The sequence below is a fragment of the Gopherus evgoodei genome, chromosome 7, assembly GCF_007399415.2.
Source record: "Gopherus evgoodei ecotype Sinaloan lineage chromosome 7, rGopEvg1_v1.p, whole genome shotgun sequence".
NCBI classification, from domain to species: Eukaryota; Metazoa; Chordata; order Testudines; family Testudinidae; genus Gopherus; species Gopherus evgoodei.
In genome coordinates this window covers 131,358,574-131,384,925 of record NC_044328.1, presented here as the reverse complement: position 1 = coordinate 131,384,925, position 26,352 = coordinate 131,358,574, and the positions used below count along the sequence as shown (strand labels likewise).

The window sequence follows — 26,352 nt, the reverse complement described above, 5'->3', positions numbered from 1 at the left end:
AGTCCCTTCTCATTCCATTTTAAACCTCAAACGCTGAGCGCAGTTCTTCCATTTTTCGTTTCTCTGTCTCCTTCTCCTGATGTAGTAAAATGTCCATGTGGCTATTCCACATCTGAAGCTTCTACAACAGAGTTAAAATTAAGCCTTACAGATCCTCAAAAACTCTGGTTCCTTTGGGCTGCATTTACAGTCACAGGTGAAAATCATATTTGTCTCCAAAGTTTGAAGACTACTTCAATAACCTCTCTGGAATGATAGTTCCTGATAGACTTTGTACAAACTACAGCTGGAACCTGATAGGTTTCAGGGCATGTGGCCTATTTCTCTCAGTTACAGACTAATTGTTACCTTTCTCTGTTGAAATGTTTATTGTACATACAAGCATGGTTGGTGACTGACACATACCCTGGCTCATTTTTCTAACTCTCTTTCTCTGGTGTTTTTTTTTTCCTCTAATCCCCCTGCTTCTGGTCTGAAGTCTTTTGATAGGAACCCTCTCCTCTCCCCAGTGTACAGTATCGTCTGGGAATTAATTTGTTTGTGGTCTTGATTTGATTCCTCTCATGTGGGGATCGTGAAGAAGGGAGAGTATAGGAGGGACTAGAATGCAGGAGAAAGGTGGCATGGCAAATGAGAACAAGCAGCATGTTGCATGCGTAGGGAGTAGTATGGAAAAGGGCACTGAGATGGGAACAGGAGAAGTTTTATGGAGGAGCATAGGTGTGTGTGCCTGAAAGTCTGTGTGTTGGTTTGGTCGTGTGAGTGGATACTGGTGAAGCTCTCTCTCTCTTCCTGGCTGTAGGATCAGCAATGGGACTATGAGTGTGTCCTGATTGTGGAAGGGAGGACAGTGGTGATGGATGCTTATGTTCAGGGGGAGGAAGCAAACCGATCACTCTGCTACATCACGTGTCAGCTACACCAAGTAAGTATTTGAGATGGCAGAAGCTATCCAGACTTCCCACTAATCCAATCTCAACCAGGTTGTTGCTGATGATCCTTAGTCTGACTGGAGAGAAGACTAAAACTAGTTAAATTGTGAGCTTTTTGGAGCAGAGACCATCTTTCTGTACTGTGTTTGTATGGTGCATGATCCCTGAGGCAACTGTAAGACAAGTAATAGTAATTAAGTCTTCAGCTAACAGAAGGTTAGTTTTATCTGTGCCATAGTACGGTGATAATGCCATGATTGTGGCAGAGAACAATGCCATCCCTGTAACATATCTCACTACCGTTCCTGTGATATCCAAAAGGTTAGCTCCATTGCCCTTTCATTTAGCACTCTGTGACTCCCACTAGCAGTGCTTTGTTTACCTGTTTGTGGGCTCTTCTGGGATTGGGACAGCTCCTTTGCAGAAAGCCTCTGGGAGAAAACCAAAATAACAGAAAGTAAGATAGATGCAAGCATGAGATATGTAGCATGTACAATCCCAGCCCGCTGAGAGTGCTAGAGTTATAGATAACATCAATGTATTACACCTGGCCTTTGCAACAGGAGAGAGAGGATACTGGCCCAGAGATCGTGGGCTGTTTCTACCAGGATGAGAGATTTCAGGGTGGTTTTAGAGGGGGATGAGGAAGGTGTGTGCTGCTATGTGGCATGTGGAGAGGATTTGTAAATAGCCTGGAGTGGATGGTGCATGCAGCAATGTCATGGTATAACCCCCACTCTGAACCTTGTAGTGCTGCCATCAACCAGGACTTGCAGTGTCTGGTACACTCTGGTCCCCCCAAAACCTTCCCAGAGGACCCCAAGACCCAGACCCCCTGAATCTTACGCAAGGAAAGTAAACCCTTTCCCCCACCGTTGCCTCTCCCAGGCTTTCCCTCCCTGGGTTACCCTGGAAGATCACTGTGATTCAAACTCCTTGAATTTTAAAACAGAGAGGAATGCACCTTTCCCCCTCCTCTTTTCCCCTCCCCAAGAGGTAATACAGATTCAAGCTCCGTGAATCTAAAACAGAGGGATTCCACCTTCCCCCCCTCCCTTCTCTCTCCCTGTCTCCCACCAATTCCCTGATGAGTATAGACTCAATTCCCTTGAGCCTCAACAAGGGGAAAAAAATCAATCAGGTCTTAAAAAGAAAAACTTTTAATAAAAGAGAGAAAAAAAGTAAAAGTTGTCACTGTAATTTAGATGGTAAATGTTACAGGGTCTTTCAGCTTATAGACACTAGAGAGGAGCCTTTCCCCCAGCACAAATACAAATTAAAATCATTCCAGCAAAATACACATTTGCAAATAAAGAAAACAATCAAAAAGACTAAACTGCCTTCTACTGGTACTTACTGTTTGAATAGAAAATTATAGAGCCTGTAGGTACGTCTGGTTACTCTCAGAATACAGAGAGAACAACAGACAAACAAACAACACAGAACAAAGACTTCCCTCCACCGAGATTTGAAAGTATCTTGTCTTCTGACTGGTCCTCTGGTCAGGTGGTCCAGGTTCACTGCTTGTAACCCTTTACAGGTAAAAGAGACATTAACCCTTAACTATCTGTTTATGACAAGCAGTCCCTAGAGGTCCCTGTCTGGGCACCCAACTGCTGTAGCAGCTTCTCTGACTGCCTTTGAGAGGCCTACAGGGTTGAAACATGGTAATGGCTTTGCATGAGGACTTGGAGTCATTTGACTCCTGTGGCTGTCATGGAAGGCTAGGCGAAGATGTTATGGTGAGGAGGTCGAGGGTAAAGATCATGGATTCTTGAAGTGCTTGCTCATGAACACCATTCTAGGTTTGTGCACGCCCACTTGCATAGTTGGAGATTTTTGCCTTAGTGGTATCCATAGGGTCGGTTGTGGCACCCTCTGGAGTGTGCGCTCATGTGTTTGGTATATTTGGTGTCGCCAGCCCCATGCCCTCTCATTTCCTTCTTACTGCCCATGGTGGTTGGTCAGAGCACCTTTCCCTTGCCTAGCAAGCAGTCACTGTTTTTTCTGCTTTGCTTCACATTTTAGTGTTGTAAATAGTTTGTTTACAGTAGTTAGCTAGTGAAGTAGTTGTTAAGCACTGTAGTTAGTAAGTTAGGGTCCCGGCAGGGACTTTGCCCCAGGCGGAGGGGCATGCCCTGGTTTCTGGGTTTTAAGCCCTGTGCTGACTACAACAGGCCTATGCCTGATAGTGTCCCCCATAGCAGCTGCCTGAAATGCTTTAGGGAATAACATGTAAAAGAGAAGTGTTGCATCTGTAAGAACTTTCGTCCCAGAACACAGAAAGAGTGCGACATCCATTTGAGGCCTATCCTCATGGAAGCCACTCTCCGCCCAGCCTCGGAGCCATCCCAGACGTAGTCGAATCCTGGTACTTCGGTCTTGGTGTGTAGTGCACCCCGGCACTGGGCTTTACCCAGCACCTCTCCTCTTCCTTGGTGTCGAAGAAGCATGACCTGGCACCGAGTACCCTGGACCTACATGGGAGTGCATGCCCGAGGTAGTCAGTGTGATCTTCTGAAAGTGGGGATCTCCCTGAGTGGACTTGTTTGTGATTTGCTAGAACTAGAAATGCCATGTGTTCTGCTCGTTTTGGGAGGTTGACAGGGGCTCTTTGTCAGACGCCTTCTTACTCCAGTGGTTGGGGGCTGGATCTGCAAAAATTTTCATCCCCAAACTCAAAAAGAGTGGGACATTCGATTAAGGGCCCTCCTGATGGAGGCTGTTCTGTGCGCAGCATTGGAGCCCTCGCTCTCAGTCTCCACACTCAGTACTTCAACGTTGGTACACAGTGCACCATTGGCACTGGGATCCATCTGGCACCATCCCCCCCTCGCCAGTACAGAAGAAGTGGTCTAAGTCGTCTGGTCTGCAGACACCGCGCAAAGGACCTGAGCTAGGTCTTGTACCTGCAATGGAGGCTCTCAGGGGTACCTCTTGGTCAGACTCCCTGGTCCAGCCAGGGATCCACCTCTGACTCTGGGGAGCAGTAGGGGGTCCTGGCCCATTGCAGGGCCATTTGTGCCCAAGGCGGGCCTGACGGCCAAAGAACAGTTAGGCCAACCAGCACCGCAGATGCCTGGCCACATGATAGATCCCACCAAGTCACCAGCTCAGATGACCAAGCCGGTGATGGGACCGCCCCTAAAGGCAGTGGAATGCCCCCAGTCCCTGTACTGCAGACGTCATTTTCTTTTGCCACAGCCAAGGACCCTGGTACCGCAACCCTGGTCTCTGGCCAGGAGGCCCAAGTCTCCAGCGCCACGGTCTCCGCTTACAAGACACAGGACTCTAGAGTCGTAATGGCAATCCCCGTATTCTCGGTACTGATGGTCCTCCCACCAGCGATCACCAATGTGCCAGTCACCATCGCCTTGCAGATCACCTAGGTGTCGGTCTCCTCAGACGCGAGACTGTTCCTGGTCGCGGCACCAGTTGCCAGGGCTACCGTACCATTCTTCGGGCAGGAACTGGCACTCGCCTTCCCTGTACCAGTTTCTGACAAGAGTCAGTCAACAGACTCAAGCTTCCACGGCCCCGCCCTGGTGCCCAGAAGAACAGTGGTCTGGGTTGGAGGGACAGTTTAGTCTTTCCCCTGTCCAGGACAAATCGTCTCTCAGCTGGGAGCCCGCCAAGGCGCCTGTGGCATTGGCATAGGTTTAAGGGCAATGGCCTGCCCAGGGGCCAGGAACACTTGGGCAGACCACCTCAGCAGAACATTCTCCTCTCGCCACGAGTGGTCCCTTCACCTGGTGGTGCTCAGTTCTATCATCTGCAGGTGGGGAACTCCACAAGTGGACCTATTTGTGTCCAGGAAGAACAGGAAATGCCTCATCTTCTGCTCATTCCAGGGCAGGGACAGGGGATCCCTGTCAGATGCCTTCCTGCTCCCATGGTTGGGGCTCTGATGTACGCCTTTTCTCCAGCGCCATTGCTTTGCAGAGTCCTTATGAAAATCAAGCAGAACAGGGTGAAGGTCATCCTCATAGCGCTGGTGTGGCTGTACCAACACTGGTTCAGCACTTTGCTGGATCTCTTGGTGGTGACCCTGTTCCAGATACCGCTCAGGGCGGACCTGTTGTCTCAGAACCACGGCAGTCTCCTGCACCCAAACCTGGCAGCGCTTCATCTGATGGCTTGGCTGCTGTGTGGCTAAACGCACAAGAGCGGCAGTGCTCGTCTGAGGTCCGAGTCCTGTTGGGCAGTAGAAACCCTCCACTAGGGTGACCTACCTGGCCACATGGATGCTATTCACCTGCTGGATGGCAAATAAGGGGGTTTGTCCCAAGCGAGGCCCATTGCAGATCATTCTAGACTACCTCCTGCACCTCAGGCTTCAGCGCTTGTCGCTCTCATCCATCAAGGTCCATCTAGCAGCCATCTCGGCCTTCCACCCACCACTCGAGGGCAGGTCGGTTTTCTCTCAGGATATCACAGCCAGATTCCTCAAGGGCCTGGAGTGTCTCTACCTGCACGTCAGAGATTCTGTTCCTCTGTGGGACTTGCATCTGGTGCTGTGAGAGCTCACAGGTTGCCCCTTCGAGCCTTTGGCTTCCTGCTCTCTCCTTCTCCACTCCTGGATGGTCACATTCCTGGTTGCGGTCACATCAGCCCACCAGGTATCTGATATTTGAGAGTTCACCTTGGAGCCACCTTATATGGCTATTTATACTATATCATAGTCAGCTGCTTGTGCATCATTCAGTGCCGTATAGGCAGCTTGTGCCTCTCCCAAGTGTAGGGAGCTAATTGGGGGGCCCATACTCTCTTCTCCCAGCCCACTCCTCATTCCACCCTCTCGAATGTCAACAAAAAGGCATCAGGGTTATCCGTTGGGCCCATTGTGCACAGCCTTGTGCCCACCACCTGGTTATCACTCCCTGCCATGGGATTCACTAGCTTCTCCTTGAGCTGTTGCTGCACGAGCACCCGCTGTGTAATAAATTGTTGTAGGTTCTGTTATTGTTCCACCTGTCAGGAAAACAAAGACTGTTTTGCTTGTTGCAGGGTCTGCTGAAATGCTTGAAAGATTTTCTGAAACTCCTTTTGCTCTTCCACCACCCAGCACAGAAGATTTCAGACAAGCCCCCAGTTCTTATAGGGTGGGGTTCCCTTACACTGGATTCCTTACTGCAAAGAATCCTCATGCACGCCAGGGACAAGTTCTGTGCTTTATTTACAATGTACAAGTGTTTGTTCCCCATAGGATAAAGCTTTTCCCCAAGTCTTTCCCTACTACCAAGGCACGGAGTGGGGTGGGAAAGGAAGAGATCACAGTTGTCTGAGATCTTAAGCTTCTCTGGCCCTTCCTTCCAGCCCTCCCCATCTCTTGCTGTCTCTTTCAAACATGCTCAGCTAACCAGCTGAATCCCCTTGTTGATTTGGTAATCACCTGCTACTTAATCAATGCTTTCATCACTTTGGTTTGTGTGGGAACACTAACCAGGTTCACAAAGAGGTGAGTCATATTCATTCTGTCATAAGATGTCTCAGCTGGAGTGAGTTTTTTGCACAAATAACACATGTTAATATGCAATTGGGCATTTGCATCTGCAGGTGGTCAGTTAGGCACACAAATAGCCATTTGCATGCACATATTTACATGTTCAATTACCCTGCCCATCTTTGAGAGTCAGGCCCTTTTGTCTCTTAATGAAAGAGGCAAGTTATTTGCTGCAAGGTGTGTTAAACTACTGTGTGAAGCACTGAGGCACTTCTGTTTATTCACCCAGTTAGCTAGTGGCCTCATTTGGTCCCTGTGATACCCTGACATTCTGGTCTCTTTGCAGTATAGTTACTTGGCACCTCAACTTGAATTCAATGCTGTGGTGTTTGTGCAGAGGAAGCAACACCTCCGAGTGGACAGCGCTGTGGATCTCTATGGTAGGAGAGTGACACCTCACCAGCAAAAGAGGGATTTAGGAAATGGGACAAGGGGTAGCTGGGAAAATTTAAATTGAGACTGTTGGTGTTCAGTATGTCCCACAATAGTCCCATCTCTGGGAAATCGGGAAGCCCTTAAGCCTGGATATTACAGGCTCTGAGTTCTTGTTATTTTGTTTGTTGGTGCCAGATGCTTGGTTGCTAGGGTCATTCTGTGCATTGTTGGGATTTTCACAGATGCCCTTTTGAATGTCGTTCCTCTGCAGTAACTCTCTATAACTGCTCCATGGGACACTCTGATTGCAGCCGCTGCCAAACAGCTGACTCCAAGTATAACTGTGTGTGGTGTGGAGGCGAGCAGCCCAGCTGCATCTTTCGAGGATCCTGCACAGAAGAGATAGTGGACATATGTCCTGCACCACTCATTTATTCAGTGAGTAATCACTACTCTTTACTGTACTGCACTCAAGGGCAATGGGGGTTCCACAAAGCAGCCAAAAAAACCTCAGTGACAGTCCAAATAGCAACAACAGTTCCTCTCCCACTGTTAATTCTTCAGCACTGAGAGTTCGGAGAACCTGACACAAAGTGTTAGAGTGCAACCAATCTGTAGTAGCCAAGATGAAAGAAACAAATGTATACCTGTAGAGGTGGAGACTCACCCCTGTGGCACCTCCTGCTGGTGACTTCCGGGAATTAGCTCGTTCCAGCTCCGGAGCACCTTCTGCAGGCCGGTGATCCACCTGTCCTCTGGCCCCCGTGTCCCTCCCAGGACCCAGTGTCCTTTTACCTAGGGTGCTGCCCCCTGGTAGTAAGCCCTTAGTCTTAGGGTCTCCCCTCCCCAGGGAACCCCCACCCACTATTCCCACCTTGCCTCAGTATCAGGCTACTGCCAGTCATCGTCCAGCCCCACACCTTGGGGCAGACTGCAGTATCAGCCTATTCATCACTGGCAAGGAGGGTTTGGACCTGCTTCCTTGGCCTACCTCTGGGCTGCCCTCAGCAACCCCCAGTACCCCTTGGCTTTCTGCTAGGCCACAGCCTGGGGCTTTCCAGGCTGGGGCTCCCCAGATCCTCAGCCTGTTCCCAGCCCTGCTCCACTCATGTACTCTGTCTCTAGCTCCCTGCATTCAAGCCCTTCTCTCTCTGAATGTGGAGAGAGTGTTCTTCTGGGCCTCTGGCTCACAGCATTTTATAGGGACCAGCTGGGCCTGATTGCGGTGTGGCCCAGCTGCAGCCACTTCCTAATCAGCCTAGCTTAGAAGCTTCCAGCCACAACCTTCCCCCAGGGCTGTCTTAAGCCCTTCAGGGCAGGAGCAGGATAACCACCCTGCTGCAATACCTCAGACCAGTTGAAACCAAAATGCAGGAAACTGCTGGATCCAGGAATTGGGGATGAAGTCCAAAGAGTGGAGTCCCCTTGCTGTCCTAAACCAGTGATTGGGATAGACTAGCATAGTGATAGCTGAGCCTGAAATAACAAAGGTGCACAGGGTGAAGTGACAGTGACTTGGCAGGGATGGGAGGGAGCAGAGCTTAATAATAATTCTGGTTTATTAAAAAATAAAAAATATTTTTGACCTATCCCTTGCTGAGTACCATAGAGTATGTGTCTTAACCCTGTGTTTCCCTTGCTGTGACATTGTCCTCCTTCCATTTACATGCTATACCCACTTGATGCTTCTTGCCATAATTTATCCTATATACTCTTAGGGGCATGAACTGTCTTTTGATTGTGTTTTTTGTGCAGCACCTAGCGCAGTGGGGCACTGAACTTATGGGAGAGCCTCTGGACACTACTGCAATACAAGTAATAGATTACAGCTTATATAATAGCTCCTCATCACCAGAGCCCCCAGAGAAGCAGTCAGTGCAGCAGTGAGTAGGCAAAGGATGGGCTGCCACAGCTGTTCTAAAGGGGATTTAATGGAATTATACCGTTGTGAAGATCGGTGATAAGACCAAAGTGTGGGAAGGAGGAGGGCACGGATCCTAGGTCTCTCACTTACAGCACTTTACTCCTGCTGGAATTCTGCATCATTGTACAATGCAAAACTTGTGCAGAATTAATGTTCCTCACAGAATTCTTTTTTTCATGCAGAATTTGTGATTTCCCCTCGAGCACTCCCACCTGCTGTCAGCCTCGGGCATCTGGGGCTCTCCCGTTGATTATATTGTATTATTTTGACAAATAAAATATGTGGAATTTTACAGGTTTTAAAAATATTGTGCACAGAATTTTTAATTTTTTGGCGCACAATTCCCCCAGGAGTAGCCCTTCCTGCTTATGATGATAGAGCAGCTACTCTAGAGCAAGAGATCCTGACACAAGTCTTGGCCAGCAAAATATGTCTCCTATGTGCATCCCAGGAAGAGGACAGAACTTAGGCTTTTTTGGATCCGGCATCATATTAGGCTGCCAGCATCTGAGGTGCTATGAAATGAACACATGCTTGGGTATCTTTGCAGGTTTATCCCCTGTCTGGACCAGTTGAAGGTGGCACTAGACTCACTATTGCTGGCTCAAACCTCGGCCAGAAACATCAGGATATTGCAGAAACTGTTACAGTTGCAGGAATTCCTTGTGCTGTAGATGCTCAAGAATATGAAATCTCCAGCAGGTAGAGTATCTGTGAAACTCCCTCAGGGAATGAGACATTGGGTTTCCCACTGGGCCACTGACATCAGAATGGGGTAATTTCCCACTCCCTCGCTAGCCATGGTAACCTGGATCAATACCTTCTGCCTCAGGAACTGAGCTGTCTTCTGCACCTTCCAAAGGGCATTGACACCTGAGTAAAGCAATTTTCCCCACCTACTCACCACTTGGGCACTGAATTTGAACAGAAGCTGTTTATTTTTAAAGAGGCCTGACCCCTAGCACTCCTCACTCCCAACACAAACAGTTCATGTAATACAGTCTTGATAAAAATATCAGACTTAAATAAACACGCTCAGAAAAAAAGGGAGGGAAAAGGAGGGAAGTGTTCAAGAAAAGCATAACACCTTTGTTGGCATCAGTTAAATTTTAGAGGGCAAGAGGCTGAGACTGATGTGAATGGGGAGTGAGCTCCTCTATAGCAAAGACCTCATCACCCGACAACCTGAAATGAGGCACTGGGATTCCTTATAGGGAGAGGGTGCCAGGTACAACCTGTCAGGATGAGTCTCAAAGAGGAAGTCTGAGATACAGCCAGGGCCTACTTCTAAGGACTTTAAAGACCATTGAGCCCAAGGTTAATCCATCACTTTACAGGCATCAAATGTAACAAACTCTGGGGCAGTTTAGTTTGGTCACATGTACTCAAGCCAGTGAGCAGATCATGCTGCCACCTTCTGAACAAGCTGCCAGTGCCAGAGGAGTGCTTCTCCTGCTAAATAAACCATGTAACCCCAAGGCCAGGGGTTGCTGTTGCTTGGGCAAGTTAATCACAGGGTAGAAAAGGCTGTTGCTTGTGCAAGTTACACAGCTGAAAAAATACTCTCATATACCACAGCCAACAGGTAGTTCAATATGGGAATAGTGTTGATGGAGGTGACACCATGATTCTTATTCCTGTTCACAACCTCCAGACAGAGCTGGAGCATCATCATAATGACAATCTCCACCTACCAGCAAAACCAGGGTGAAGATGAGGCAGCTTTCAGATGACAAAATCCTCTTAGCCAGAGATAGTCAAACTGTTCTCCATGGAGCCCTGGTGGGCCCCAGATGACATGTTGGTGGCCAGCAAATGGCTGGCAGGGCACATGATGCTGGCACCTGGTCCTTGTGTCAAGGCTCTTCATCACAAACTGGAGTCTAAAGATTTCTAGAGGCATCTTTAAAAGAGGAGGAGGAAGGGAAACAAGATCTACCTTCAGAGACTGGAGCCAGAAATGGTATAGGAATGTCCATGAGAGAAGAGAATCAGGTAGCTGGACAGTATGTCTAGGGGATCAGGTGAAGGAAGGAGCCATAAGAATGTGGCTAGGCAACACGGGCAGGTGAGAGGAGGCCTAGCCCACAGGGAAACAAGTGCAGTGGAGCAGGGCTGCTGGGAAGCACAATCAAGGGAGCAGGCAGAAAGGAACCAGGGAGTATGGCAGCAAACACAGGAGGATAGCAAGGGAGCAGGCATCTGGGACACATGAGCAGGGGAGGGAGAAGAACTGAATGGACATGGGAGGTGGAGCAAAGAGCAAAGCAGAATGTCTGAGTAACCTCTTATCATGGCAAGGACTGTTACAATTACATTGCTTCTGTCCCATGTCAGCAGCTCCCTTACCTCTGGGAGTCGAGTAAGATCCTCTGGGAAGTGGCCATGGGAACTCCTGTCAGCCGTAGCTCCAGCGCCAGTCGAAGGGCTCACAGGGCAGGAGGTGCACTTGCACGTTATCCGTGAACAGATAACTCTGTTCAGCATTTAGCAATGTCTTGCCAAGAGGCCTTATACTTAGATCAGGGACTGTAGCATGATGGCTCCTCCTTGTCGGTAGGGTTGCCTCATGGACATCTCCCCTCTATTTCCCCTTCTTCTGGGTTACTTTAGGAATTCTCACAGTCTCCAGTGACCTTTTGAGGTCAATCTTTTGATTTCCCCAGCTCTCCTCAGGCTGCTAACAGAGTTTGTCACAAGAACAGCACTCAAAAATCCAAAGCAAGCAGAGTTTTTCAGTTCATCTTCCTTCTTTAACTCCCACTCCTAGGCTTGTCTGGCTAGGGCTCTGGAAGAGCCACACTCGCTCCTAATAGTTACTCTTTCTACCAGATTCACAGTCTCCTGAGCTTCCCCAGTTTATCACCAGGCTTCCTGACTCTGTCAGTCTCATTTCAGCTACTCACTCAGTTGCACTCCTCCCTGCAGCTTCCTGCTGCTGTTTATATCGGAATCCCAGATTCACCTCAGATGGGGCTCATCTTATAATCAGGGCACTTGATCTTCGATTAGCAGCAGGTAAATATGCCCAGTGATCTGTGATGGGATGTTACATGGGTGGGATCTGAGTTACTACACAGAATTCTTTCCTGAGTGCTGGCTGGTAAGTCTTGCCCACATACTCAGGGTTTAGCTGTTCGCCATATTTGGTGTTGGGAAGGAATTTTCCTCCAGGGCAGATTGGCAGAGGCTCTGGAGGTTTTTCACCTTCCTCTGCAGCATGGGGCACAGGTCACTTACTGGAGGATTCTCTGCAGCTTGAGGTCTTCAAACCACAATTTGAGGACTTCAGTAACTTAGACATAGGTTAGGGGTTTGTTATAGAAGTGAGTGGGTGAGATTCTGTGGCCTGCATTGTGCAGGAGGTCAGACTAGATGATCATAATGGTCCCTTCTGACCTTAAAGTCTATGACTCTATGAAAGCCATCCTGTTACAGGGATCAAATAGAACATAGGGTGTAGCCAATCCGGAGCCACCAGACAAGTTAAGAAAGCTTACCTGCTTCATCTAAGGGGAGTGCTGGGTGGACCTAAGTTGGAAGATTTGCTCCACAGGCCTAACCCAGGGTCTTGGTCCTGGTCCTAACAGCCGGTGCACCTTCACTTAAATGGTGCGACCACCCAGTAAGTTTTGGGGTGAAATTTAAGGGGCCAGTTGGCCAATTCTTTAAGTTTAACTTTAATTTACTATTAGACTAGTAAAAACTCATGGCATGAGACACCTTGCTCTGAGTGAGCTGTCACAGGTACCCTGTATCAAACCCCTTGTTACTGACACACAGGCAAGGCTAAAGTGAGGCTGGTGGGGAAACAATTTGGAGAGCTAGCTGGTATGCTGCTCCACCTTCAGTTGAAAGCATCTAGCCCCATTTTGCCAGAGCAGTGCGAAGAGTTGACATGCTGTCTGAGTCATCATTGAGTCTACGTGGCAGGTACCCTCAGTGACTTAAAGCTCCTTTCACCTCTAGCTCACTAGAAAACTCCACCTTTTCCTCCTGGGCGAGGACCTGGCCAGTGTGATCCATGCACTGGTCTGTGGTTCACTGTATCTGAAGTTGAAAAAGAAAGCAATGTATAGATTCTATGTGGCACAAACACCGCTTTCTGTCTTCTCCTTGCCATCATCCCTCTGTTCTGGTCCCACTAAGGGCCTCTGGATTGTTTCCATTGTCAGTTTAAGGCTTTGGTTCTGATCCAAGGCCATTAATGACTCAGTTCCCCAGCTATATTAGAACCCACGTCTCCATCTATGAACTGCCAAGGAAGTGGGACCTTGGTTGTTAAATTGGATTTAGAATGGACTGTGTTGTTCAGATGGTACCCTCTCTGCCCTACTATGGCCCTAAGTTCATCCCAATGCCAGAGGGCAAGGGACTCCCTGGTATCAGGTATTGAGTTTCAGCGGGCCTGACCCGTTTAGTGTACTCCAACTCAATTATGTCATAATCTGTATCTAATAGGTATCATTTTAGTATCTTTGGAAAACCAATATCACACTGATGATTAATATTCTTGCATGGCGTGTGTGTGGCAAACGCCCAAAGAACTGTATAAATGGGAAGGAGATATGGGACTAAAATGAGTTTGAACCAAACCAATTAGAGGAGTGAATAAACAGGATTTTTTTCAAGCAAAAGAAAGGCTGACATCTCCATCCAAGTGCAATCACAGTCAAGTTGCCAGTCATTGGCGTATTGGAGGCTACAGAGACAGATCAATTTGCATTGTAGAAACCACCAGCAGAGAAGAAACCAAGGTGGAGCTGTCTCCGACTCACTCCTTGGCACCTTTCCTCACAGCAGGGTCACTGAAATTTGAGAAGGATACATTTAAAACATTCACTGGGCTACAAAAGAGAGGGACAAAAAAAGCCAAGTGATCTTTCACCTAAGAAGACAAGGAACCAAGCACTTTGGATCTTATGGGAGAGCCTGACCAAGGGGGTTGTCAGCCATCTGGCTGGAAGGAGTTTGGGAAGAATCTTACCTTGAACCAAGACTGTGGCTTTATTAAGGCTTAGTCACTAGAAAGTGTTTTTTTCACTTTTATTTGTTTGTAATCATCTGACTTTATCCCTTATACTTGAACTCAAAACCTTTCTCTTTCTTTAATGAACTCATTTTATTTTTATTCTAAATCAATCCAGTGCTGTGCTTGCCTTGAAGTGATTGTGACATTCTATACCTTGGAGGAGTGTCCTGTAACCCCCATATTCCTCATTTTTATATAATCGTGATCTTCCCTTACAAGGCAGCTTTATATGTATCAGGACAGGTTATGATCTGCTGAAAGTAATTTCTCTATCCACATATGTATATCATTAATGCATATGAAGTTATAAGAATTGTGTTGTATGCTTGTCACTAAAACATGCTGTAAGTTGGGTAATCAGCAGATGCTAACTCCCCAGAGCAAGGAAAGTAACCAACACCCCTGCAAGTGTCAAACAACCATCAACAGCCGTTGTCCGGAGCTACAATTCAGTAACTCACCTGCATAAGGCCACACCAGAGGAATTGCTCAACCTTGCCTGGAGACTCAGCAATGCTCCCCAGACATGCCTGGACTTGTTCCCCAAGCACATGGGACTGAGGGTATAAAACAGAGCACAGCAGGCCCATGCTTGGCCTTTCCCCTTCACCCACCTACACCGCAAGCAACAAGGACACTCTGAAGACTCTAATTGAGGGGATTGGCCCAAGGATTGGATTTCAAGGATGAAATCTGTGTACTGTGAACTGCAGTATCCAGTGGGGTGAGAAAAACTGCTTAATCTAAATGTTCCCCAGTCTGATAGGGTTGAGAGTTTAGACTGCGTGCTTATATTTTATTTTATTTTGGTAACTAACTCTGACTTTTTGCCTATCACTTATAGTCACTTAAAATCTATCTTTTGTAGCCAATAAACTTGTTTTACTGTTTATCTTTACCAGTGAGTTTGCCTAAAATGAATGGTAAATGTGCTCAGATTTTACAAGGGCTGGTGTATGTCCGCTTTCCATTGATGAAGTGGTGAACCAATTAATAAATTTGAACTGCTCATCTTGAGCAGTGCAAAATGGTATATTCCTGAGATACAGTGTTGGGAGCTGGGGGTATTTGTCTCTGGTGCCTTTCTCTGTGCAATCTAGCTGGGTATGGGGTCCCACATGCTGTTGTGCTGAGTGATAAGAGGGCCTGGAGGGGCTTGCTGCTTGTCACTAGCAAGGCATTGTGAGAGACAGCCCAGGCTGGAGAGGGTTCAGGAAGACACAGTGTTCCCACAGTCCCAGGCTGCACCCCGGGGATCCCGTCACATTGATTATTAACTCCAGTTAAAGCAACAAGCTGCTGTGCTTTTGTCTCTTTAAAGGATCAACAGACCTTGTTAGTCCTCTGAATGTTCCAGGAGAGAGCTGGACACCTCAGGGCAGATGGTTTGGGGGAGATTCAGGATTGCGGTGTGTCAGTGGGCTACTAGTAACCAAGACTGGTGGAGACCAGAGTGTGGCAGTAGTGTAACAAACAGGTTGCTGGAGTCAGAGATGCTGGACCAGGGCTGCTCTACACACAGACAATTAGTGCATCCTTGTGTACTGGCTGAGAGCACCCAAACAAGTGGCTACAGCAGCAGCGCATTTGGGGACACTCAGGGTTACAGGACAAGTGGTAATAAAACTTTCCATTGATCTAGAATGAACCCCAAAATGTCACAATGGCATAACTGGCAGGATTTACACACAGCTTGCTATTTTGACTGAAATGTTATACTTACACTTGCAAAACAGTTTTAAGTGATTCTCAAGTGATAAGACTGGGAACCGTCAAAGAAAGGTTACAGTTTTATTATTTTCTGTTTGTTTATTTTGGGCCAGGGTACTAGAATAAAGGAAGTTGAAAATGAATGACAGTGAAACAATCGCTAAGCTAGAGTTGGCTATATTGGAAAGGAGCAAAAAAACCTGAAAAAGAGAGGCTGAGTATGCAGCATGAGAACTTCAGAAATGGGAAGCAGAATAACAAGCGAGATCGTGAATACTAAAAATGGGAAAAGGATAGAAGCCAAAGAATAAGAAAAAGCACATAGGCGGGACCTGAAAGCAGAAGCAGTTGCCCGCCAACAAGCCATAGAGCTGAAAGACAAAGAAGCCCTTGAAAAGGAGAAGAGAGGTTGTATAAGTTGGACATGATGGAAAGGCATGGACAAATTCCACAGCCCACAGGTGTACTCTCTTTCCCCAAGGAACACCCAGCTGGGACAAGTTGTGTCCTGCATACAAAGGAATCATACTGTATTGAAGAATCCTTGACCACTTTTGAAAGGCTACTTGAGATGCATAAAAATTCAGAGGACAAGAAGTCCCAATTTTCATTAGTAGGCTCTGGGGGAAAGCTTTAAATGTGTTTAATGAAATGGAACTTGAACAAGCATTGAAATATGGTTAATTTTAAAAGGCTGTATTGCAAAGGTTCCAGATTACTCCTGAAGTGTATACAACAAAATTTAGAAACCTCAAAATGAATGATAAGATGAGTCATAGAGAATGTGTGTATAAATTGTGTGAATTGATGAAAAAATGGGTCAAGGGGAATAGGACAGAGAGTTATGAACAGTTGCTTGATCTTTTTGCACAGGAGCAATTCCTGCAGCATGTTCTGAAAATGTCAAACAAGCTATTTGGGATAAATACCTGGACTCTGTCCAAAAAGCAACAGATCTGACTGATTCCTCTGCACAAGCCAGTGCATCCAGTGAGTGCAAACCACAGAGGGAAGGGCAGAAGCCCAGTGTTAAGTGGAGGGCCCCATTTTGTCCAGGGGAAGAGAGAGGGTGGTGGTGAGCCTGGAATTTACCTCCCCAGAATTCATCTCCTCCTAGAAATCACCGTCACAGACCCCTTACTTAGCAGAATGGTCCAAGAACATGCTACCAGTGTAATTCCACTCAGCACATGAGAAATAATTGCCTTAAACTAACGAATCTAATCCCTAACCCATATTAATGCATTTGCCTTTAACCGAGGAGTCTAGAGGCCCCTGATTAAATTTGTGAGGTCTGACCCAGATTTGGTAGACATGGAATTTATTAAATTTGAGATTACATAATATGGCATGACAGTGGGACTCAGATTTCTTTGGTCAGGGAAAGTATGGTCAGAGAGTGACATTTTGGTGTTGGGAAGATCTTAAATTCCTATACGTTTGTCTATAGTGCATTTGGATGGAAAGGCGCAGAAGTTATCTTAAGAGTTGGGATGTTGGATTGCATTACTATAGAAATGCTGGTGGGGACTGATGACTTAACCATGACTCAGGCTGTTCATATTGTAACCCATAGTAAAAAGTAATATTGTTCTGTAATCCCAGATCAGAATGGTGAAAACAGAGAAACTACTGTGGTGGGAGAAGAATATACTTCCACCTCTGTTTCAGCAGAGAAACCAGTGTGCATTCAAGTGTTGGAAGGATTGATTCATACTCCTGACTCAGAGTGGTAGCAGTGTTAGTCTGTATCAGCAAAAAGAACAAGGAGTACTTGTGGCATCTTAGGCCTGGTCTACGCTATGGGGTTAGGTCATATTTAGCCACGTTAGGTCCATTTAAAAATGAATGCGTCCACACAACCAACCCCGTTCTGTCGACCTAAGGGGCTCTTAAAATTAACTTCTTTACTCCTCTGTGGCGAGGGGAGTAGTGCTAAAATCGACTTTGCTGGTTCGAATTTGGGGTAGTGAGGATGCAAATCAATGATATTGGTCTCCAGGAGCTATCCCAGAGTGCTCCATTGTGACCGCTCTGGACAGCACTTTGAATTCCGATGCACTAGCCAGGTACACAGGAAAAGCCCTGGGAACTTTTGAATTTCATTTCCTGTTTGGTCAGCATGGCGAACTCTGCAGCACAGGTGACCATGCAGTCCCCCTAGAATTGTAGAGCATAGAATGTTTCTATGCTCCCCCTGTCATCTCCATCCCTGAGGTTATTGCAGATTAGAAGGTGAAAAAAATGCATTTGCAATGACATGTTTTCCGAGCTCATGCAGTCCTACCGCCCTGATAGGGCACAGCTTAATGCATGGAGGCATTCAGTGGCAGAGGCCAGGAAAGAATTAAGTGAGCATGAAGTACAGAGGCAGGATGTGATGTTGAGGCTCATGGGGGAGCAAATGGACATGATGAAGCATCTGTTGGGGGAGCAAATGGACATGATGAAGCATCTGTTGGAGTGGCAGGAAAGCCAACAAGAGCACAGACCCCCCGATGCATCCGCTGTATAACCGCCTACCCTCCTCCCCATGTTCCATAGCCTCCTCACCCAGATACCCAAGAACGCCGAGGGGGAGGCTCCGGGCACCCAGCCACTCCACTTCAGAGGATGGCCCAAGCAACAGAAGGCAGTAATTCAAACAGTTTGATTTTTAGTGTGGCTACAGTAAGCAATGTGGCCTTGTCCTTCCCGCCTCCCCCACCCCACCCAGGCTACCTTGTCCATTATCGCTCTTTTTTTTTTAATTAATAAAGAAAGAATGCATGGTTTCAAAACAATAGTTACTTTATTTCGAAGGGGGGGGTGTTTGGCTTACAGGGAATTAAAATCAACAAAGGGTGGGTTCGCATCAAGGAGAAACACACACAGCTGTCACACCAAAGCCTGGCCAGTCATGAAACTGGTTTTCAAAGCCTCTCTGATGCACAACGTGCCTGGCTGTGCTCTTCTAATCTCCATGGTGTCTGGCTGCTCAAAATCGGATGTCAGGTGATTTGCCTCAACCTCCTGCCCCGCCATAAACGTCTCCCCCTTACTCTCACAGATATTATGGAGAACACAGCAAGCAGCTCGCCGCTGGGGAGCAGAAGAGCAGAGTTGCAGGGGAAGTGATGGAGCCGTACACCATGCCCTGGAGGTTGCTAGGAGCCAGGCAGGGAAGATGTTCCCAGAACCCCCAGCTAAGCTACATATCCGACGAGGACGGTTACCAGTCCTACTGCACCATCTGCTGCCAATAGCACCCAGGAGGTCCAGTACAGATCCCCCGAGCTCAGTGCTTGGGAGCAGGAGAGAAGAGTTGCAGCGGAAGTGGTGGATGACGATGGTTAGCAGTCCTACTGCACCGTCTGCTGCGACAGCAAGGAGCTGCTGCTATGTAGCAATGCCAGCTTTTGCAGGTGCTTCTGTGTTTAATGCTTGGAGGGCCGGGTAGGGCAAGGTGCCAAGGCAAAAGAGCAAGAGCCCTGGAGCTGTTACATGTGTCAACCACAGAAGTGCTATGGGGTGTTACAGCACTGACCAGACTGGAATGTACAGCTGCAAGACTTCTTCACCAGCGACAAAGGACAGGGATATGATCCACCTAAAATCTAAAAAGGCCTGCACATTTCCCAGACGCTACACTTGGTAACAGAACATCAATGATTGCATTGGCTACTTGGATCGCAACTGTCCCCGCAGTAGACTTGCCCACAACAGCAGCGGTGACGGTGAGCTGAGAGGGCTCCATGCTTGCCGTGATATGGTGTCTACACTGGTAACCCAGGAAAAAAGGCGTGAAACAATTGTTTGCCATTACTTTCACAGAGGGAGGTGCAACTGACGATATGTACCCCAAACCACCCGCGACAATGTTTTTCAACCTAACCCAGAATGTCAATGGGCAGAGGAGACTGCGGGAACTGTGAGATAGCTACCCATAGTGCACCACTCCGCGAGTCCATGCTAGCCATGGTAGTGAGGACACACTCCGCCGACTTAATGCGCTTAGTGTGGACATATGCAATCGACTGTAAAATCGATTTCTAAAAATCGACTTCTATAAAATCAACCTAATTTCGTAGTGTAGACATACCCTTAGAGACTAACAAATTTATTTGGGCATAAGCTTTCATGGGCTAAAACCCATTTCATAGCTGCATGCAGTGGAAAATACAGTAGGAAGATATAAAATATACACAGAGAACATGATAAAATGGGAGTTGCCATATCAATTCTAACAAGACTAATCGATTAAGGTGGGTTAGTCTCTAAGGTGCCACAAGTACTCCTCATACTCCTATGTAGCAGAAGAAAACATGCTCTCAGAGCTAACAGGAGGAGTTAAGCCCGCTTACTGAAGAAGCTATCCCTATTGTCAGCTGGCAGTATTTTGCAGATGAACAAAGGACAAATCTCCCTCTAGGTTCTATAAGGGGACAGGTCCTACAGGGGATCCCAGTAAAGGGCAATGTGGAAAGGACGAAAGTCCTGGGAAACCTTACAAGCAACTAGTTGTGCCTGCCCAGCACTGTGGGGATTTAATGTTGCCAGCCCACAACTGCACTTTTGCTGGTTACTTGGAGGCACTGAGAACCTACAATAGGTTAAAGAAGAATTTTTACTGGCCAGGAATATAGACTGATGTGGGAGACTTTTGTAGATCTTGTGAAGAAAGACCTGCAGGATCCCAAAAAGTCCTACACCCCTTGTCTGTGATATAGGAATCATTTTATGGGGTAGAAATGGACACTGTGGGCCCTGTGCCACATCTTACCCAAAGGGCAAAAAATATATCCAGGTGTTAGTGGATTTTGCCAAAGTAGTTGCTGTAACTAACATAGAGACTGACTCTGTGGCAAAAGCCCTTTTCACTATTTTCAGCAAAGTGAGTTTCCCTGAAGAGATTTGATCAGATTGAGTCAAATTTCATGTCCCAGCTATTCAGTGAATTATGAAAGTTGTGTGGAGTGAAACAACTAAATGCCACCCCATATCATCCAGAGACAAATGGTTGGGTGGAAAGGTTCCATAGGGCACTGAAATCAACGTTGGGAATGTACGCAAACAAGAGAGCCAGTGACTGGGATGAAATGTCATCCTGTTTGCTTATAGGGTGGTTCCCCTGGAACCCAAAGTGTTTGCCTCATTTGACCTATACAAAGGGAAAGTGAGAGGACCCCCAGATCTCATCAGGGACACCTGGGAAGTGGACACTGAGACAGAGGGAGAACTGGTAACTGAATATGTGCAGAGATTCAGGAAGTAGTTAAAAGACATGATGGGGATGGTTGAAACTAACCTCAGTGACAGCCAATACAAACAAAAGGTGTGGTATGATGAACATATTTGAAAATACTCTTTTGAAATAAGGGACTTGGTGTTAGTGCTAAGCACTGTAAAAAAATACAAAATGCAAAACTCATGGGAGGGACCTTTTGAAGTGTTAGAAGAGGTGAATGAAGGTATGTGTCACGTTAAAGGACCTCCCAGTAAAACAGCTGGTTCACGTAAACAGGTTTTAAAGCCTATCACAGCAGGGAAGCTGTGGTAACATGATTTGTTGTGTGGAAGGAGAAAATGAGGCATCCACCTCATTGATTTAATGGTTGAATTCCAAAATGACTCATCACTTGACTGTATTGAAATAAGCAGTCAGTTTGGGAAGATACAAGGCAAGAGAAGAAGCCATCTTGGCATCCATCACTGGACAGATACAAGGGGCCAGATGAGTATTTCAACCAAGAGGGTTGAAGACTCTGGGAACTGAATATAACTGAAAAACCTGCTTTGGCAAAGATTTTTCACCTGGGAACACAATGAAAACAAGCACCTTGTATAGCTGTGGAAGAACCTGACTGAGAGAAAGTCAGCCATGGCTGGAAAGAAAAAAAATGATAAGAAATCTAACTTGAACCCAGCTGTACCTTGATGAATTAAGTCTGATCCACTAGAAAGTGTATCTTACTTTTATTTGCATGTAACTATTTTTCTTTTTCCTTTGTATTTGAATTCACTTAAAACCTGTCTCTTTTGTTAATAAACTTATTTTTATTTTTGATCTAAACCAACTCCAGTTTTTTTTTAATTGAAGTGATTGTTAACTCCAGTTAAGGCAACAAGCTACTGTGCTTTTCTCTCTTCAAAGGAGCAACAGACTTTAGTCCAGCAGAAGGCTGGACATTTCAGAGCAGATGGTGTGGGGGAAATTCAGATCTGGGGTGTGTGTTGGACCCTGGCCCTCCGCGAAGCCCGAGCCCGCAAACTTGAAAAATATGCCCCCTTGGCTGACATCCTGCGGGCAAAGGGCTACGAGGTTTACACCGACGCCCTGATCGTCGGGGCGCTGGGTGCCTGGGATCCCTGTAATGAACGAGTTCTTAGGGCCTGTGGGGTGGGCCGTCGCTATGCACGGCTCATGAGACGTTTGATGGTCTCGGACACTATCCGGTGGTCTAGAGACATTTACACAGAGCACATCACCAGCCACCGCCAATACCAAGAGTGAGCCGGCGTGGCTCTGTGCACCCACGGGGGGGAGGAGGCCTATAAACCCCCCCTACCGAACCATATCCCCTAAGCCCTAAAGCCACCGAACTAGATTGCACCATGTGAGGGTCATCCTGTCCCCATTACCCAGCCCGCTTACTTATACCCATGACTGCCTATAACCCACTATATGAGCGATGTACCTTCACTGCTTCCCTGCTGCTTCCTGATCCCACCCACCGTACACCCCACATTGGGGGACCTTACAGACTGTATATGTTATGTGCTAACCAATTCCCAAATACCAGCATCCCCCTATACTCTGTATGTTGCCCCCAATGACCAATAACTGACGCTTTTAACTCTTTGTATCATCTTTATTTAAATATTCTCTAATAAACTTTTAAATCTAGGCTAATGGAGACCAACATGTGGCTCTGGTGTAACAAGCAGGCTGCTGAACTGCTCAACAAGACACTGCATGCTTAGATGCTGTCTGGGAGCATGCAGGCCAGGAGCTGCAGCAGCAGAGCATTTTAAGGCATTCAGGGTTACAGGACAAGCAGTGACACAACCTCTCACTGGTCTGCATTGCTCCCCAAAAGGTGACCTCTACAGTGACAATGTTCTCTGATTTCGCTGCAGGATTGTGTGCATCACTGGTGGAAGCTGGGCTGAGAGAGCTGGGCACGTTGCAGTGGAAGTACCTGGAGGAGGGCATGGAGTTTCTGGGCACATATTTGCCTATCAGGTAACATCTCAGTTCAAACCCCTATCATATTGCTTCTATAAGACTGCAGCTGCACTGCTATTCTCTGTTCACAGATTCTCTTGGAGAGAGGGAGTTGTGTAGGTCATAGAATCAAAAAAATGTAGGGGTGGAAGGGACCTCAAGAAGTCATCAAGTCAGGTGCCCTGTGCTGTGGCAGGACCAAGTACACCTAGACCATCCCTAACAGGTTTTGGAGTAGCAGCCGTGTTAGTCTATATCCGCAAAAAGAACTGGAGTCCTTGTCGCACCTTAGAGACTATCAAATTTATTTCAGCATAAGCTTTCGTGGGCTACAGCTCACTTCTTTGGTTGCATAGAATGGAACACACAGACAGAAGATATTTATACATACAGAGAACATGAAAAGGTGGAAGTATGCATACCAACAGGAAGAGTCTAATCAATTGAGATGAGCTATCAGCAGCAGGAGGAAAAAAACCTTTGAAGTGATAATTGAGATGACCCATAGAAGGTGTGAGGAGAACTTAACATAGGGAAATAGATTCAATTAGTGTAATGACTCAACCATTCCTAATGGGTGTTAGTCAAACTTGTTTTTAAAAGCTTCCACAACCTTCCCTGGAAGCCTATTCTAGAGCTTAATAACTAACCTAAATTGCCTTTGCTGCAGATTAAGCCCATTACTACTTGTCATACCTCAGTGGACCTGGAGAACAATTGATTGCTGTCCTCTTTATAACGACCCTTAACATATTGGAAGACTGTTATCAATTTATCCCTCAGTCTTCTTTTCTAAAGACTAGACATGCCCAGTTTTGTTTTTTTTAACTTTTCCGAACCAGTCAGGTTTTCTAAGCCTTTTATCATTATTGTTGTTCTCCTCTGGACTCTTTCCAATTTGTCCACATCTTTTTTTTAAATAGAGTAGGACAGTTACCTCTTGTGTCTTACATACAACACTCCTATTAATACACCCTAGAATTGCATTAGCCTTTTTTGCAGCTGCATCACATTGACTCATATTGAATTTGCAGTCCACTATAGCCCCCAGTTCCTTTTCAGCAGTACTACCACCTAGACAGTTTCCCCATTTTGTAACTGCCTTTGATTTTTTTAGCTTTCTAAGTGAAGTCCTTTATTGAATTTCATCTTGTTGAATTCAGACCAACTCTCCAATTTGTCAGTCATTTTGAATTTTAAACTTGTCCTACAAAGTGCTTGCTATCCCTCCGAGCTTTGTCATCTGCAAATTGTAAAAGCATCCTTTCCATCCATTAGCTAAGTCATTAATGAAAATATTGAATAGTACCAGACCCAGGACTGACCCCTGCAGGACCCCACTAGTTATGCCCTCCCAATTTGACAGCAAATCACTGATAACTACTGTTGGAGTGTGGTCTTTCAACCAGTTGTGCACCCACCTTATAGTAATGTCATCTAGACCACACTTCCCTAGTTTGCTTATGAGAATACCATGCACACTGGAAAAAATAACCCCAACTATACATACAATATGATGGGGGCTAATTTAGCTGCAACGAGTCAGGAAAAAGATCTTGGCGTCATCGTGGATAGTTCTCTGAAGATGTCCACGCAGTGTGCAGAGGCAGTCAAAAAAGCAAACAGGATGTTAGGAATCATTAAAAAGGGGATAGAGAATAAGACTGAGAATATATTATTGCCATTATATAAATCCATGGTACGCCCACATCTCGAATACTATGTACAGATGTGGTCTCCTCACCTCAAAAAAGATATTCTAGCACTAGAAAAGGTTCAGAAAAGGGCAGCTAAAATGATTAGGGGTTTGGAGAGGGTCCCATACGAGGAAAGATTGAAGAGGCTAGGCCTCTTCAGCTTGCAAAAGAGGAGACTAAGGGAGGATATGATAGATGTATATAAAATCACGAGTGATGTGGAGAAAGTGGAAAAGGAAAAGTTATTTACTTATTCCCATAACACAAGAACTAGGGGTCACCAAATGAAATTAATAAAAGCAGGTTTAAAACAAATAAAAGGAAGTTCTTGTTCACACAGCGCACAGTCAACTTGTGGAACTCCTTACCTGAGGAGGTTGTGAAGGCTAGGACTATAACAATGTTTAAAAGGGAACTGGATAAATTCATGGTGGCTAAGTCCATAAATGGCTATTAGCCAGGAATGGTAAAGAATGGTGTCCCTAGCCTCTGTTCGTCAGAAGATGGAGATGGATGACAGGAGAGAGATCACTTGATCATTGCCTGTTAGCTTCACTCCCTCTGGGGCACCTGGCATTGGCCACTGTTGGTAGACAGATACTGAGTTAGATGGACCTTTGGTCTGACCCAATTCGGCCGTTCTTATGTTCTTATGTTCAGAACTGTGTCAAAAGCCTGACTAAAATCAAGGTATATCACATCTACTGCTTCCCCCCTAGCCAATAGGCCAGTAACCCTGTCAAAGAAGGAAATTAAATTGGTGTGGCATGATTTGCTCTTGACACATTCATGTTGACCATTCCTTATAACCCTATTATCCTCCAGGTGCTTACAGATTGGATTGTTGAATAATTTGCTACAGTATCTTTCCAGGTATTGAAGGTAGGCTGACTGGTCTTTAATTCCCTGGGTCCTCCTTGTTCCCATTTTTGAAGATAAGTACTATGTTTGCCTTTTTCCAATCTTCTGAGACCTCATCCTTCCTCTAGGCATTCTCAAAGATAATTGCTAGTGGCTCAGAGATTGTTTAAGCCAGTTCCTTAAATACCCTATGATGAATTTCATCAGGCCCTGCTGACTTGAATACATCTAACCACCTCTGGGCCACTGGCAGCATCATTGACTCCACCCTGTGGGTGATTGAGGCCAGTGTGGGACCTGCTACTGGCACCAGGAAGTCATCACAGCACTATCAGGATCACAGTGCTTTCCACCCGGATAACTTTGCAGTGGCCAGGGACCTACTATTACTCCCAGTACCACCATCCCCAATGTGGCAACCGCTGGCCCTGATGAGCATGACAAGCAGAAGGGAGCATGTGGCTCTGAGCTCTTACCTGGTACCAGGGCGAACAGTACCAGACAGAGACAAACTGGCCCTTCTATCATCTATGAGGTCATCCCCAATATGGTACTGGTTCCTGGACTCGTAGCACCGACCAGCGGAAGTGAGGGGTACTGATCCCCCATAGGTATCTCAGGAGGACTCTTCAGAGTCAGAGGTGGAACCCCACTCCCATCCTGAGCACTGCTGCCAGTACTCATCCTATATCCCTTCAGAACCTGGTGTAGGTCGCCCCACTGGCACCTGGCCGGAGGACAATGGCCGATACAAATCCAGTGGCCTGGAGTCCATGGGGATTTCCCTTGGTACTGGGACTGCCCTCCCACCGATCCTGCTCCGATGCATCCGAGAGGCAGGATTCAACATTGCTCTGTTTGGTGCCCAACCCTGACTCTGGTACCGGGGCAAGTACCAACACAAAAGACGTGGGCCTGTGGGACGTAATAGGGGCACAAGAAGAGGAAGCTTCACCTCCAGTTCAGGCCTCTTGCTCTTCCTTCCTAGATGCCACAAGATGACTTTAGAGCCCATCAAGATCTTCTAAAGAGGGCAGCTTCTAACTGCGCGCTAGAGATTGAGGTACTCAAGGAGTCTTTGCATAGCCTCATTGACATCTTGTCTGCAGCA

At 46.6% G+C, this 26,352-nt stretch overlaps 1 protein-coding gene across 13 annotated transcripts in view; it reads left to right on the top strand.

The window, feature by feature from the left end:
• PLXNB1 (plexin B1) overlaps positions 1-26,352 on the top strand; it is a 252,065-nt gene that overhangs the window by 171,502 nt on the left and 54,211 nt on the right. For all 13 annotated transcript variants that reach the window (XM_030568223.1, XM_030568224.1, XM_030568227.1 and 10 more), the window contains 5 exons: positions 803-925; positions 6,722-6,815; positions 7,082-7,248; positions 9,285-9,436; positions 22,596-22,701. In XM_030568223.1, coding sequence (XP_030424083.1) covers positions 803-925; positions 6,722-6,815; positions 7,082-7,248; positions 9,285-9,436; positions 22,596-22,701 — 642 coding nt within the window. The remainder of the gene's footprint in view (positions 1-802; positions 926-6,721; positions 6,816-7,081; positions 7,249-9,284; positions 9,437-22,595; positions 22,702-26,352) is intronic.